This window comes from Chrysemys picta, chromosome 25 (genome assembly GCF_011386835.1).
Source record: "Chrysemys picta bellii isolate R12L10 chromosome 25, ASM1138683v2, whole genome shotgun sequence".
Lineage (NCBI taxonomy): Eukaryota > Metazoa > Chordata > Testudines > Emydidae > Chrysemys > Chrysemys picta.
Window position 1 is genome coordinate 14025494 of NC_088815.1, and position 14952 is coordinate 14040445.

The 14952-nt window shown below is 61.9% G+C and overlaps 1 protein-coding gene across 2 annotated transcripts in view; it reads right to left on the reverse strand.

Moving 5' to 3' along the window:
• Window positions 1–14952, reverse strand: part of ANO8 (anoctamin 8) — a 32241-nt gene extending 17289 nt beyond the window's left edge. For both annotated transcript variants that reach the window (XM_065578214.1, XM_065578213.1), the window contains exons 1-2: window positions 14700–14952; window positions 131–241 (exon numbers count right to left, since the gene is read on the reverse strand). In XM_065578214.1, coding sequence (XP_065434286.1) covers window positions 131–241; window positions 14700–14796 — 208 coding nt within the window. In that variant the 5' untranslated portion in view covers window positions 14797–14952. The remainder of the gene's footprint in view (window positions 1–130; window positions 242–14699) is intronic.

Sequence of the window (14952 nt, forward strand, 5' to 3'; positions counted from 1 at the left end):
CCGCCTTTGCCTCTTCCTGTGGTGACACCGTTGCATTGCGCCGAACAGCTGCCACGTCCCACCCCAGAGGTGGCTGCCTTCCAGCGGCGGGCAGAGCGCTCCCGGCGCGGGTTGCTGAGCGGCCCCTTACCGGCGAAGGTCATCAGCACGTCGCAGTTCTCGGTGGGCACCGTCTTCATCCAGGATTTGTGGGACATGATGTAGCGCCCGGCCTGGAGCAGCCGCTTCCCGAAAAGCTTGTCTGCCAAGGGAACCAGAACAAGGGGGTCAGGGCGCGGCAGCGAAGGAACTGGGCTGGAAATAGATGCAAGGGACATTGATCCCTCCAGGGGATGGGGGAAGGATGAGGCGGTCCCAGGAGGAGGGGGCGACGGGGTGGGGGCAGACTGGGAGGCCAGAGGCCGGGAGCCCTGGCTTGTCAAAGCAAAGAGGGGTCTGGGCGGCTCTACACTGAGCCGGGGCTGGAGCTGGGCCTCACCCGCAGGGCATGTGACCGGCATCGCTTAGACTGAGCCACAGTCTTGGCCGGATGGGGCCATGCCAGGGGTGGGGACGAGCTGCTGGCAGCTGGCCAGGGCTGAGGGCTAGCACATAATCCACAGCACAACACCCCAAGATACAACACAGCTTGCACACAAATCATGACACAGGCATGACATGCATGAGACACACAAAACACACACTTACCCCCTCGACACCTTACACAACACGTGACCAAGATACACCCCCCCACACACACACACGTGTGCACCAGGTCACCCCAAACCCAACCAGAGCCATCCTCACACAAAGACACCCGGGGACTCTCGCACATGGATCACCAGCCCCCGGATCAGTCTGGGCCCAAGAGTGGGACTGTCTTCAGAGGGCAACTGGAGGCCAGAGAAGGGAAACTGAGGCATGGCTGTGCCCTGATGGGGAAAAGTAAGCCAGACGCCTGTGGTTTGCCTTCATCCTGTCCCTGCATAGCCACCTCCTCATTGTAGGAGTCGCTCCAGGCAGAGGCAGGGCTGTCTCTTGGTTCTGGGTTGTACAGTGCCTAGCACCTGCTCCGTGACTTGGGTTCCTAGGCCCTACCACAATACAAATACCGAATAGACTTTCTCGTCTCCTGTCTCTGCCCCCCCACCCCCGCCCCCCTCCACACACACACTTCCGTTCTGCCCTTTCGGAGATGATGGGACCAGCAGTCCAGGTCAGGGGACCCCAATGATGGGGGTGGAGGTTGTATAATGGCATGATCACATTCTCCTCTGTCCCGTTCCTCGTGCACTGAGCAGCTGCAGACAGTGCAGGACCCAGCAAGGCGTCAGCGTGGCTCAGAGGATTCCTGCCAACGGGCAATGCCCTGTGCTCGCCCAGGGCCAGACTCCTCTGCCGTCAGCGGGCTGCCCGTTCCCCTAGCTCAGCCGGGTTCCTCAGTCTCCTCCAGACGTGACACGTGGCCTCTTGTCTAGAGTCGCTAGGCGGCCGAGTCAGCAGGCTCCAGGGGTTTCCTCTTGCATCTTTCCCTGTTCACGGCCACCTGTTCTGTCTCTTCAAAGCCTCATGCCGGGGGCGCTTCCATCAGAACAGATGAGCCAGAGCTGCTGGCGCTCGGTGGAGGGGATTATCTGGGGATCAAAGCCAGCCCTGGAGGGGGCAGCTCCCACTTATTCCCCTTCCATTGAGCGGGCACCCCCCCGAAGGTCTCCGCTGAAATCCCATCTCTGCAGCGGGATACGGGGGTCTCTCCCAGGAAGGCAGGTTCTTCCCTTCCCATCCGCCTGTGCAGCTGCCGGCCTGCAGGCAACCCGGGCCAGACTCTCCTGGGTTTCCCCGGTTGTTCCTGACGGAGGTGGCAGGTGGCGGCTGGGAACCCTGCTTTGTGAAACGGGGCTGGCGCGGGCTGCAGCATGACGTCCCCATTCCCGGCAGGCCGGTCGCTGGGCTGGCAGCTTGGCCAGGTGATCCGGCACCAGCAGAGACTGGCCAGATCCTCCCCCCAGATCAGCATGCACGCGGCTGGAACCCGCAGCTCCGGGGGTGAAAAGCTCCGACAACGCAGCGCAGCAAGGGGGCTGCCTGCAGACCCCGACTGCCCGGAGAGCTGCAGGGGCTCTGGGTCTGGGCCTAGCACAGGGGGTGGCTGGAAGGGACCGTGCAGGGCTCTGAGTCCATGGCCCCCTCTCCACTCGTCTGCAGCTGTCCCCCAACGTGCCAGCTGGACGGAGACACCCCGGGTCAGTCAGCCTGGCACAGAGCCAGAGAACGATTTCCCCCTCTCTCAGCCATTGGCCAGCCTGTCCTACGCTCGCCTCTGCCCGGGCTCGGTTCCTCCCCTGGTGGCTGGGCCGGGCTCCCTGGCAGCTGCCCAGAGAGGAGCTGGACTGGCAAACGCTCCGTGTTCATCGAGGGACGGCGAGTGCCCCCGAGCCAGGGTCAGCCCAGAGGCGGAACAGACCTGGGGCTGGGCACCCTCCGGGCACGTGGCAGCACCAAATCCTGCCCCACCCCTAGTCAAACAGCCCCATCTCCCAGCCTGCCCCCTCACTCCATCATCCCAGCCTGCTGGAGCCATGAAGCTCCATGCTACACCCCCCTTCCCCAACCCACCTGTGTGTCCTCTCCCACCCCCCATCCCCTCGCTTCTCCCACCAGCTTCTTACCTACGTCCCTCCCCAGCGCCTGGGCCCACGGCAGAGCCGCCCCCTCCTCAGCCGCAGCGGGGGGCCTGCCGCAGCCCCTGCCTGGAAACACTCGCTCGGGAAGCCGGGAAGATAGGGGAACTGACAGGAGAAAAAGCAACCCGTCTCTATGGAAACCTGCGCAGGCCCCACGCCGCAGCCCCCATGGGAGCAGGGGGCCGGTCCCTGTTTCCTTCCAGCCGGTCGCTTCCCTCCGGCTCTTCCTTTTCATCCTGGTCATCTCCCCGTTTGCTTAGCCAGGAAACCCCGACTTCAGGGCAAATCTGCTTCTTCGGGTGCCACTCTAAGCCGCCCTGGCAAGGGGACGACGGCTGGACAGCACAAGCCAAAAATCCCTCCCTTAATTTTCCCCTGCTGCCTTCCAAGGCCTCTGGCTCCTGCCCCACCAGCTCCCCCTGGAGTAGGGGTCTGGGCCCCCCTCTTTGGGCAGGCAGGACGTCCTTGGCTCCCTGCCTGGCTGGGAGAAGCGGCCCTGGCATACAGAGCCCTGTGCTGGGCTTTTCTGCGCTCAAAGGTGCCCCTGGCTTGCGCGCCCTTCTCCACTTGTGCATCCACAAGCCCCCTCCCCAACTTTGGGCACACTGCATGCCCCTTGCACCTTCCGATGGCTCCCTCCCACCCCCATCACGCCCGTCCTCGCTGCAATTAAACACCACGAAACCGCAGCAATGGCACCCAGAAAGCAGAGATCCCCGGAGGGGCCCCAGACGGAGCTCACCACCCCTGCCCCTGCCCCTGGGGGGTGGGCACTACAGACACACACCAAGGCCCGATCCTGCACCAGACTGTGTTCCCTCATCTCCCATCAGTGCCAGGGGGAGACCAGGGCCCCCAGCACCTTGCAGGATCAGGCCCGTGGACCAGGACCTCTTTGGGGCAGGGGAAGCTGCCCCTTGCTGGGAGCGGTGGCCCAAACTCCCCCGATGTTTCAATCCCCCTCCCGCCCCTAAAGCCATGGAGCACAGAACAGATGGGGGTGGGGGGCACTGGGGAATCCAGGGGCGGTTATAGCTGTGACCCCTCCCTCCGCAATGATGACATGAAGCCCTGCCCCTCCCCTAGCACCTTCGGCTGCTAACGCTCCCAGCTCCATGGCCCAGTCCAGCCCCGGGGGAGGCCAGTCGCTGTGGCTCATTCATCTCTCTGAGGCTGCCAGGGAAGGGGCTGGCTGGTGCCAGGGGACGGGGTGGGCATCTGGGCTCAGACTCACCCAGCTCCACACCCCAGGGTGCTCTGGGTGGCAGCAGGGCTCCCGGGGAGGCAGGTGCTGTCTGGGCAAACGTGCCCCACACTGCACCAGGCAGGGAGAGGGGAATGGCCCTGGGCCTGCCCCACCCTGGGGAACCGGCTGTGCTTGCTGGCCCAGTGGGGAGCATCGCCAGAGAGGCTGGCTCAGGCCCAGCTGCACACAGGAAGCACCCGCCCTTCCCACCCCCAATGCTAATGGGGCAGCAGGGCCGGGCAGCTCCCAGAACCTGTCCTGAGCCAGGGGCCTGGGGCCGTCTAGGCTGAGGCCTGAACCCCACGAATGGGCTACACCCCTAATCTGGGGTGGGGGGGCCTAGCAGACAGATGGACTGATCCCCGCCCTAGGGGCTCCTGGCCATGTCTCTTCTGCCTTTGGCTGGTGACCACCCGCGGCTGCCTGGGCTCTGCCCTGCGGCCATGGGAATCCGGGTCCGGCTGCCTCCCCAGTTCCCTGCCCATCCAGACACCGAACCCCACTATTCCTTGGCACTTGCCTCATTGCCGTGTGGCCAGGGTGACCTTCCCCGGGAGGCACTGACTGTCCCACAAGCTGACCCAGCCCCCCACCCCCAGGAACCCTCACTGGACCTGATCCAACAGGCCCCTGGCCTGGGAGCAGATCTCTCCCTGAGACGCTGCGCTTGGGAGAGTGAAGGTTTTAGAGAAACCAAATGGACCCAAGCAGAGTAGGTACAATGGAGGGTGAGTCCCTCCCCCAGCTCTGCCGATGCCACTCAGTCCTGACATGGAGCTCCCCTGCAACCCCAGACCTTGGCCCCTCTCCACCCCCAGCTCTGCGATGCCCCTCAGTCCTGACCTGGAGCTCCCCTGCTACCCCAGACCTCGGCCCCTCCCCACCCCCAGCTCTGCAATGCCCCTCAGTCCTGACCCGGAGCTCCCCTGCTACCCCAGACCTCGGCCCCTCCCCACCCCCAGCTCTGCGATGCCCCTCAGTGCTGACCCGGAGCTCCCCTGCTACCCCAGACCTCGGCCCCTCCCCACCCCCAGCTCTGCCGATGCCCCTCAGTCCTGACCCAGAGCTCCCCTGCTACCCCAGACCTTGGCCCCTCCCCACCCCCAGCTCTGCCGATGCCCCTCAGTGCTGACCCGGAGCTCCCCTGCTACCCCAGACCTCGGCTCCTCCCCACCCCCAGCTCTGCCGATGCCACTCAGTCCTGACCCAGAGCTCCCCTGCAACTCCAGACCTCAGCCCCTCCTCACCCCCAGCTCTGCCGATGCCCCTCAGTGCTGACCCGCAGCCCCCCTGCAACCGCAGACCTCGGCCCCTCCACACCCCCAGTTCTGTGATGCCCCTCAGTGCTGACCCGGAGCTCCCCTGCTATCCCAGACCTCGGCCCCTCCCCACCCCCAGCTCTGCCGATGCCCCTCAGTGCTGACCCGCAGCCCCCTGCAACTCCAGACCTCGGCCCCTCCCCACCCCCAGCTCTGCCGATGCCCCTCAGTGCTGACCCGGAGCTCCCCTGCTACCCCAGACCTCGGCCCCTCCCCACCCCCAGCTCTGCGATGCCCCTCAGTGCTGACCCGCAGCCCCCCTGCAACCCCAGACCTCGGCCCCTCCTCAACCCCAGCTCTGCGATGCCCCTCAGTCCTGACCCGGAGCTCCCCCTGCAACCCCAGACCTCGGCCCCTCCTGAGCAAACACCACCGACTGTGCCAAACCTCGGCTGAGACCCACCAAACTCATTTCATGTGACTCAGCTGGGGCTGGTGCACCAGCCCCCAGAGCATTAACCCTTTACCTCCCTCCTCCCCAGGCACAGCTTCCCACTGTCCTCTCAGGGGCTGAGTGCCTCGCTCTCCATCCACTGCCCCGTTCCCTGGGCTGCAGCCCTGTGTGTGGGTGGGAGAGGGGGCGAGAACAGGCCTGAGGCTTCTCCAGTCTGGTGAGTGCTGCTGAAAGGATGCCCTGTTCTGGCTGGGCATGGGCGAAGGCCTCGTTTAACCCCTCGGGCACCATGGCACTCTGCACAGCCCCCTCCGCTCCAGCAGAACAAACAGTTTGGCTGCCCTTTACCCCTGGGCCTAGGCACTGAGGTTCCCACGGACTCCCGGCATGTGTCTGGGGACTGATCCCCAGCGGGGGAGAGGGGCTGTGGGGGGAAAGAGAGGCAGATGGTCAGGCACCATGTCCTAGGAGCGAGCGGCCCATCAGCCTGCGCAGTCATCTCCCCGAGGGGCGGGTGGGGACCCCACATGAGCTAGCTGCTAGAGGCATCGAGGCCCTGAGGCATACACAGGACGGAACAATCCTGAGGTCTGTCCCATCTGCAGGGCCCTCGCTCCGATCTCCTGGCACGGCCAGAGCTCCGTCCTGCAGACACCCGATGCTAGGCAGCCCCATGGCTTGATCTGGCCGGAGCAGGAGCCGGGATGGGGTGGGCTTGTGCCCTGCCCTCACAGGGGGCTGGACTGGATGCTCTTGGGGCTGTTCCTATGACCTGTGAGGGGCAGGAGCCTGGATGCAGGGCTGGTGGCTGGCTTGTGCGATGGAGCTGGGAGCCTGGCCGGGGCAGGCTGGCGTGCTCCGTGACTGCAAACCCTACTCTGGGCCAATGCCGCAGCTCGTGAGGCAGCCTCCCCAGCTCGCAGGGTGCATTCCAGGCCAGGCGCCACATCTGGGCATAGACACCGTCCCAACCCCCCTGCCTGTCCTGGCCATGAGACTGCCCTTCTCCCACCCAGGCACGGCTGGCTGGCCACTGTGGGCATGGAACAAAGCAGGGCTCTGAGCGCCTGCCGCCGAGCTCCGGGATGGAGAGCACAAGCCCGGCATTGTGGATGCCCAGGGTTCCTGGGCACAGCTGCAGCAGGGAGGGGGGTCAGGAAGCGGTGGGGAGGGTGGCTGGGAGGTTTCCTGCTCCTGGCCTCCTTAAGATGGGGAGTTCTCTCTCCAGGGCTGTAGATTACCTCAGCCCTTAGCGCTACCCCCTGCACTGCACAGACAGAAGGGGCAAGGCTCCCCCCAGGCCCATCGCCTGCTCCTGCCACCCCGCCTCGCACCCACCTACCCTTCTGCACCTCTCCCATCCCTCCGCTGTCGCTCTTGCTTTAACTCTGCACGTGCCAGTGGCAATCCCTCTGAGAGTCCCAGGGAGCCAGCCGGACACCGTCCGGCCCAGGGAGCCAGGGGTTAATCTCAGACTCTATGGCAGGTGTCTGCGAGTCTGTTCCAATGACCTTTCCCCCCCACCCCCCATTTCATTTCAAGTCCTTCAAGCTCCAGCTTTGAAGTGAAACAACCCAAACAACCCCACCAAACCCGCGGCGGCAGTTTATGAAAAATCTTGGCTCTTTGCTCTCCCTTTAATCAGCGACGGCCCTCGGTGTGAGGCCCGCAGCAAGAACAGCCCTGAAGCATGCCAGTGCCATGCGCCCGCTGTCCCTGCAGCCTGGTTCCTGGCTAGGATCTCCAATACTAGCAGCATCTTGCTTTTCACTTCTCCTAGAAACGCTGGAGATGGATGGGGAATAAGATCTGACTTCCCACTGGATCATTTCATCCCTAAGGGAGACGTTCACCCCGTGTGAAGGGGCTGGTGGCACAAGTCCCACTTAAGCTCTGGATGAAGTTGACAAAGTCTGTGTATGGGCCACTTAAGTCCCATTTAAGACCAGAGTTTAAGTGGGACTGGCATGGTGTGTAACCTTGTACTGACCCTCACCCTCTCAGTGCCTGGCAAACTAGAGGCAGGGATCACTTCCTGCTGTCGCTAAAATGCAGCCACCTCTGGGGTGGAACGTGTGGCAGCTCTTTAACAGCTGCAGAGCAATGCTACCCAACAGTTTGGGACAGTGAATGAAGGTAAAGCCTGCAACAGGTTTGATAACTGGACAAATGGGTGCATTTTACAGACAGGAGACTCCACCATGATGGTCTGTAAATTTTTGCACCTTGTAACGATACAGTAGATGAATAAGATTAGCTGAGTAATATACTGCATGTTAATATATAGTTCCAGACAAGGGTGCGGCCTCTGGTAAACAAGAGAGACAAAGCCGGAACTCAAGCTGGGTGGAAGCCTTTTGTAAACTAAAGATGCAAACAACAGCTGTGTAACACTTGTGATTCCATGTCACATGACAGACTCCAAGTGCTTCATTGAGCTGATCGTGGAAATCAGGGTAGTTTGAAAGGACAGAGAGATGTTGGACACAAGAGCCTCCTGTTCTAGAGAGGGCAGGAGCAGGAATGGCAATGGAGACAGTGTTGCCTAGTGGACAGAACACTGGACTAGCCTAAGGGCATGGGCTCAAGCCAGTGGCAGGCCTGGGAATTGATGGGTGACAATGGGAAATCGCGTCCCCTTCCTGCGCCTTGGTTTCCCCATCTGCAAAATGGGGATAAATGATACTCCTTTGTAAAGCGCTTTGAGATGAAAAGTACAAGGATTCTTCTTAATTCCTTGATCAGTTTTTCTTGTTGTAACAAATTGCAGGCCAGCTCCTCCATGGCTGTCAGCGGGCGCAGCACCGCAGCTCCAACGGAGTTACTCCCACAGGCTACCTCACACCAGCTGAGGATCCGGCCCCACCACAGGGAACTTCACAAAGAGCACTGTTTGAAGTGGAGTCTTTGGCTCTCGAGCCGAGAGGCCATCTGAACGGGGGACGAGGGCTCGTGTCGGCGGCTCTGCATGACAGCTCCTCTGATCAGACCTGACGCGGGAGCGATGTCTGGAGGAACTGCGTGATAGTAAAAAAATAACCCAGAGGATTCCTTGGTACCGACATCCAGGAGAGACTGCAGAGAATGGGGTGCAGCACCAGCACCCGATTGTAGATGGCTGCACCCCACCCCCCATCTTGCCTTGTTCATGCAAATACCTTGTTTACGGACCAGCAGAGGAACATAAGAAACTGCCACATCAGAACAGCACATGGTGCATCAAGCCCAGCATTCTGGCTCTGACGCTGGTCAATACTGGCGGGTGCACGCCATGCACCCAATTGCCTGATATTGCAGAAGACATTTCTTCCTGGCCACAGCCAGCAATCCGTTTATGCCCTGGAGCATGAGGGTTGAGAGACTTTGCGCTGCAGTTAGCCACGGCCACGCTAAGCAGAATAAAATCCTCGGTCTTTGATGCTGAGGGATCCTGCATGCGACAAAGTGATCTGCAGGGCTGAAATGCAGTCACCTCTGGGGTGGGACGTGGCAGCTGAGCAGGAAGCGAGGAAGAATCCTGCATCCAGCAGCGCTCGGGGTTGGCTGGCAGTGGAGCCCGGTGCTGGAATTCTGCCTGGTGAGCTGCCAGGGACCCCGTTGGGGCACAGACATGGTAGCAGGGTTATAATGAAACCGTGGGCTCCCTTGTGTGTCAGTGACTCACGTCGGCCTGTCTGGCGTCCACATCATTGCCGCCGTCTGGTTCGTTAAGGCCCCTGATCGATGCACGGTAACGAGGCTGCTCGTCACTTTCCCCGTGTCTGTGGGTTTCTCTTGCCCCATCCCCAGCTCCCCTGACCAGAAGCAGCAGCTGCAGATCCCGCAGCTCTCTCCGACCTGGCAGCCTGCGCGCTGACCCTTCCTCCAGCGCTCTCGGCATGGGCACCGCAGCCCTCTCTCCGGTGGGAGGGGGAAGCCACGTGACTGCAGAGCCCCCCTGAAGGCGGGAGTTAGCGGCCGCGGCGCGGGCTGCGCGTGACAGAGCTGGGTCTGAGGGCTGGATCCCGTCTTTGGCTCCCAGGCCAAAGTCATCGTCCTCGTAGGAGTCATGGTGCTGATGGGAGATGCTGGGACTGAACAGGCCACGGTGACTGACGCTGTTCCCCCTGCGGGGGATCCTGGGGGTCCCATTGGTGGCGCGCTGTACGGGAAGATTGGCTGTACCGCACCTGACACGGGAACAGAGGCCTCTCATCTCCAAGGGGCCGATCCGCCAGCGCCAAGCTCCAGCGCAATAAAGAGAGTGACTGTCCCTGCCCTGGACCCTGCCCAACAAACGCCGTTCTGCTTTGCTCCTCCCCGCCGCAGATGTGGCTCTTGCAGAACCCGGCCTGGCCTCTGAGCCCAGCCCCCGGTCGGTCTCCTGCTAATCCACCCGGCTTTCCGCTTCGCGCCCCATTGCTGGAATCGGACTGCCCCCAGCCCTGGGAAACAGCTCCCAGCCCGACTCCCTCCGCACGGGGCTGAGGACCCAGCTGGGCTCCCAGAGGAGGTGGGGGCAGCAGGAGAGCCGGACCCTTTCCTTTCCAGACACCAGAGAAGCTGCTTATGTCGGCAGCAGCCCAGCTGTGGAGCCGCTCGTGCCCCTGGGATCAGACCGATCACAGCCTGTGGTGATGGGGACGCTGGGCCGCAGACACAGAGAGCTCGGGGACCACCGGGTCGGATGCCCGAAGAGAAGCAGGGACCAAGCAGCCCTAAGAGTCCAGGTTCTGGACTAACCACCCAAGGGTGTTCGGAAGCAAAGGGCTCCCTGCTGGAACTCAGTGAGGATAACCGATTGAACGTGAACTCTGAAAGCCCAAGCTCCTATCCCTTGAGCTAAAGGAAACTCGCCACTCGCCATTAGCTGTATAGGGCCTATGACACACAGATGAGCAATTTAGTTCCACCCAATAGAGGGCAGCGGTGTGCACACACCTCCCATTCAACTCGCTGCACTACATTCATCACGCTACTTAGCCTGAAGGATCCACAGAGCCTTAGAAAGAGTCACTACCCAGTAATTTAGGACAGGAAGTGAAGGCAGCTCCTGCATGCAGTCAACACCACCCTGGGGATTTGGGTGGAAGGCTGGAATCAGCCTATGTTGGAATTGGCCTCCTCCTACTGCCATCGAGTGGGGTGGTACCAGCAGCAGCCCCAGGATTGTCCTACTCCGGCGCTGACCCAGCCCAGCGGGAGCTTTGAACCCCTGCCCTAGGGCAGACCATCCCAAGAGCCTCCCTCTCCCCCTGACAAAGCAAGGAGCCGCTAAGGCAGTGCCAGCACAGTGGGGTGTTCACATGGGCACAGCTTTAAAGCGAGCTGAGTCCGGGCACGGGATGGAATTCATGAATAAGCTACACCCAAAGCGGTGGCTTCAGCAGCTGGGAATCCTCCTCCACCATGTTCCCAGCCACATGGAAGAGGTTTGCTTGGCAAAGAGGCTCCAGCCCTAGGGGGCTTTCCCAGCATTTCCACACTAGCCATTTATTGATTTACCAGCCCAGAGCCAAGTCCCAGCAGTGCCGCCCCAGAGGAGAGAGCAGGTTAGAGGAAAGAACTCCTGATGGTTAAAGAAACAGCCCCACATCTCCGGCTCCGTGTCCCCACCCTGCTTCGTCTCCCTGCCGGGTTCTCTCTGTTTCTAACTGCCTCATTTCTGGTGTCTTGGCTTCTCTTCCAAACGCAGCCCTTCCCCATCTCTGCAGGGAGGAAACTCGCTTCTCAGCTTTGCCCGGATCCCAAGTACATTTGTTTTCTTGAGCTTCTTCCAGATCTCGATTCTTAACGAGATCCTGTTCACCACATCTAGGAAACGGAGAAATAAACTCCTGCCCGCGGCAAACCTGAGCGAGACTAAAGTCATGCCCAAGGGCGCTGCCTTCACAGGCAAACAGCAGCAGCTGGGGCATTGCTAGGGATGGATGCTGCCCGTTGTCTGGCTGACGATGCTTTGCCTGGATTGTACACAGCACTTTCCACGTGATGGCTTTGAATGGCAGGAGAGTCTCATCCCTGGTTTACGGATGGGAAATCTGAGGCAGGAGCAGGACAGGGCCTCCCCCAGAATCGCAGACCGAGCAAGTGGCAAGAGTTGGAAACTGCACCCAGAAGTCCAGAGTCTCACTCCCCACCGCTGCTGAAATCACTAGAGAACCCAGGAGTCCTGACTCCAAGCCCCTGTGCTGTGAGCACACTCAAAGCCCAATAGAACCCCGATCTCCTGCCAGACCTGGGGCCGGAAGCTGGGGTTCCCCTGCCCAAGGGGCAGATGGGGCGAGAGCTGCTTGCCCTTTCAGTCTCACTGCTGGAGGAGGTTTGGCCCAAGCCCGCATGGCAGAGTCTGTAGGGACGCAGAGATCCAAGCCACGAGCACACGCTGCTTATGCCTAAGGCCAGCGCGGGTCCAGGGTGGCCGGGTTCCAAAGGATCTCTGCACTGCAGGAGCGGGGAGGCGGCTCAGCCAGGCCCGGGGGTCTCCGCCCCACAAAACGAAGCCCCCCGTGCCCAAGCTGCGATTCCAAGGAGCAGATTCCTCGCACCAGGCGGGATGAGCTCATCCTCCTGCCAATCATGAATTATTAAAGCTTCGCTCCGAGAGTTGTGATTACAGGCTGCGAAACAAAGGGCTCCAAGCGGGCAGGCAGGCAGGCGGCACTGCTCTGGGAAGGCAGGGGTGTGTGCTACTCATCCAGATGCACACGCCACTCACACGCATGCACACTCACATGTACAGGCATGCTGACCCACGCGGTCACAGATAGGCACCCGCCAGCACTCAGACCCCCTGCACCCGCCAGCACACACACTAGGGTAAGCCACTACACGTGCATACAGACACACACGCTAAGTGTGCATGTGAACGTACGTGCCTGGATGTGAACACGCCTCCCAGGCCGGTGTGGAATGGGAGCATGTATGTGATGGGGAGGTGAGAGTCCCCAGGACTAGCACTGCTGCTGGCTGTGATTCGGACTTTCTGCTTTGGCCGCGCAGAGCTCCACTCTCTGGCAGTGAATGAACAAAACCTCCCCCACCACCCCTGCAAGGCAGAGCCCCCTGCAACCACCCAGCTGGGGAGGGGCCCAGGGCCTTACATTTCCCCCCAAGCCAGCACCATCTCTGCTTCTGGGGGTTGGGCCCTGCTCCCTCCCTGGTACAATGGGACATCCAAAGCCGGCCTCCTCCCAGGTTCATTTCCAGCTCCCACTGCGGGAGACGGAAACTTAGCGCAGGAAAGTCCTGCCAGAGCCCAGCTGCCCTCAGTGCTGAGTCTGCCGCTGCGTCATGCCTGGCTCGGTCCCCCCTGCGATCAGGGTGAGCTCCCCTGGCTCTACGCAGGAGCCTGTGCGCCAGTCCCTAGCTCCCAGGAAGCCCCACTGCTCCATCACAAAAGCCTCGTGAATAGCGCGTCTTTCTGGGTAATGTCATTGTTTCTCCCGTGGCAGGATCATGTGCCAGGCAGCGAGGTTTGCCCCACTCCTGTTCCAGGCCTTGGAGAGATCCTTGGTGCAGGGGACCGAACAGGGAATAATAATGGATCTCAAAGCGCTTTACGAACCTGAATGGAGCAAACCTGACGACTGCCCCCCCACCCCTGGCAGGTAGGTAAATATTATCCCCACTCTACCCATGGCACAGGGCGGGTGGCGTGATTTTGTCCAAGGTCACGGAACAAGCTAGTGGCTGAGGCAGGAAAAGGACCCAGGAGTCCTGACTGCCAGCCCCCAGCTCTAACCATGCTCCATCCCAGAGACTAGAACAGAATCCAGGCGTCTCAACTTTCACTGCTCCCTGCTCTAACCCCTCGACAACATTCCCTTCCCTGAGCGGGGGCATAGAACCCAGGAGTCCTGGTTCAGTCCCCCTGTGAGAACAGACACAACAGCACCGCTGACAGCTCCCTGCAGAGCCCACGAGACAAGACCAAATTCTAGTGTCAGTTCCACCACCGCAATTCGGGAGTCACTCCCCTGGTGCCGGTGAAGTGACTCCAGATTACACTCCTTGTGTAAATGGGAGCGAAACCTGGCCTTCTAGAAATAACCGGCCACGCTCAGCGCTGGCGTGACTCCCTTGGAGTCAATGAACTCTTTTGGGCTTGAAACCTCCCATTCATGCCGGGGGCTGACTCGGGGCTTTAACGCCAGTTCTTTGGTTTTGCTGCATCTCCCTCTCCCATTCATACCACCCTGTCACCCGGCTCTCGTGCAGCTAACCTTGGGCTCGCCAGATTAAGGTCACGGAAGCCGCAGAGCGCTTTGGTACCAATACATCACCAGCCCCGGCCTCCCAGGGAAGCCCAAGGCAGCTCTTTGACCCCCAGCGCTGCTGTTTACTAGGTTCTAATCGCCAATTACGCTGCCACGGACGCCCGGTTCCTAGGAGGACATAAATTAGGTCACTCTTCATGCGCCCGCATCTGTCTGGGAATTTCAGTTGCAGGGTTTTTCTCTTATCACAGAGCCCTGCGGCTGCCCCCCCGCCACTTCTCCCCACGTTGAGCCCTCTGGATCCGAGCAGAACCACAACCCCGACGGGGCCCTGACCGCCACACGGGCCAAGGCGCTGAGCAAGTCAGGGGGAGACCACATGGACCAGGGCATTTTAGGACCAACCCCCTCACACTCCTCCTGCCTTGAAGGAGAATTTCTGCCCCCCCCCCCGCTTAGCTCTCCCCCAACTCTGCTCCCCAAAGTCCTGCTGGCTTCACTGACAGCAGCCGGGTGGCATCTGCAGGGAGCGCCCCCCCCCCAAATCCTGCACACGGTCAATGGGGAATGGCCCAAAGCAGAGGCAGGACCGACCCCCCCCCCCAGCCCCCTTGCCTTGGCTGTCTCTCCCCGGGGCTGCTGGCAGCGTGTGCGCGGGGGCCAGGCAGGGACCCTGCAAAGGCGCTTTCGGGGAGCTGCTGCTCCAGCCCCCAGGCGAGGCGCAGCCGGGCCCCCTTGCTGGGGGAGAGGACGGGCGGGGGGGTCGGTCCAAGCCCAGGCCAGCGGGATTTCACCGCAGCGCTGCAGGGGCCGGCCCCGCTGGGCCCCCCAGGGCTGGGGACCCCCCAGGACCCCCCGGGGCCGCACGCACTAGCCTACCCAAGACCCCGGCCGGGGCCGGCTCCGCGTCCGCCGGGGCTCGCCTCTGCCGCTCGCCCTCCTGCGAGCCCGGGGCTGGCGCGCCCGTCTCGGGCATCCTGGCGAGCCGCGGCCCGGGGGCTCAGCGGGGCTGCGGCGGGGGGTGCGCGGGGGGCCCCGCCCGCGCCATGGGGGCTCCGCTCCGGCTCCCCGCTTGTCCTCGCGCGCCCGGCCGCGGCGCCCCGAGCCGGGGAGGGGACAAAGGAGGCGCGGC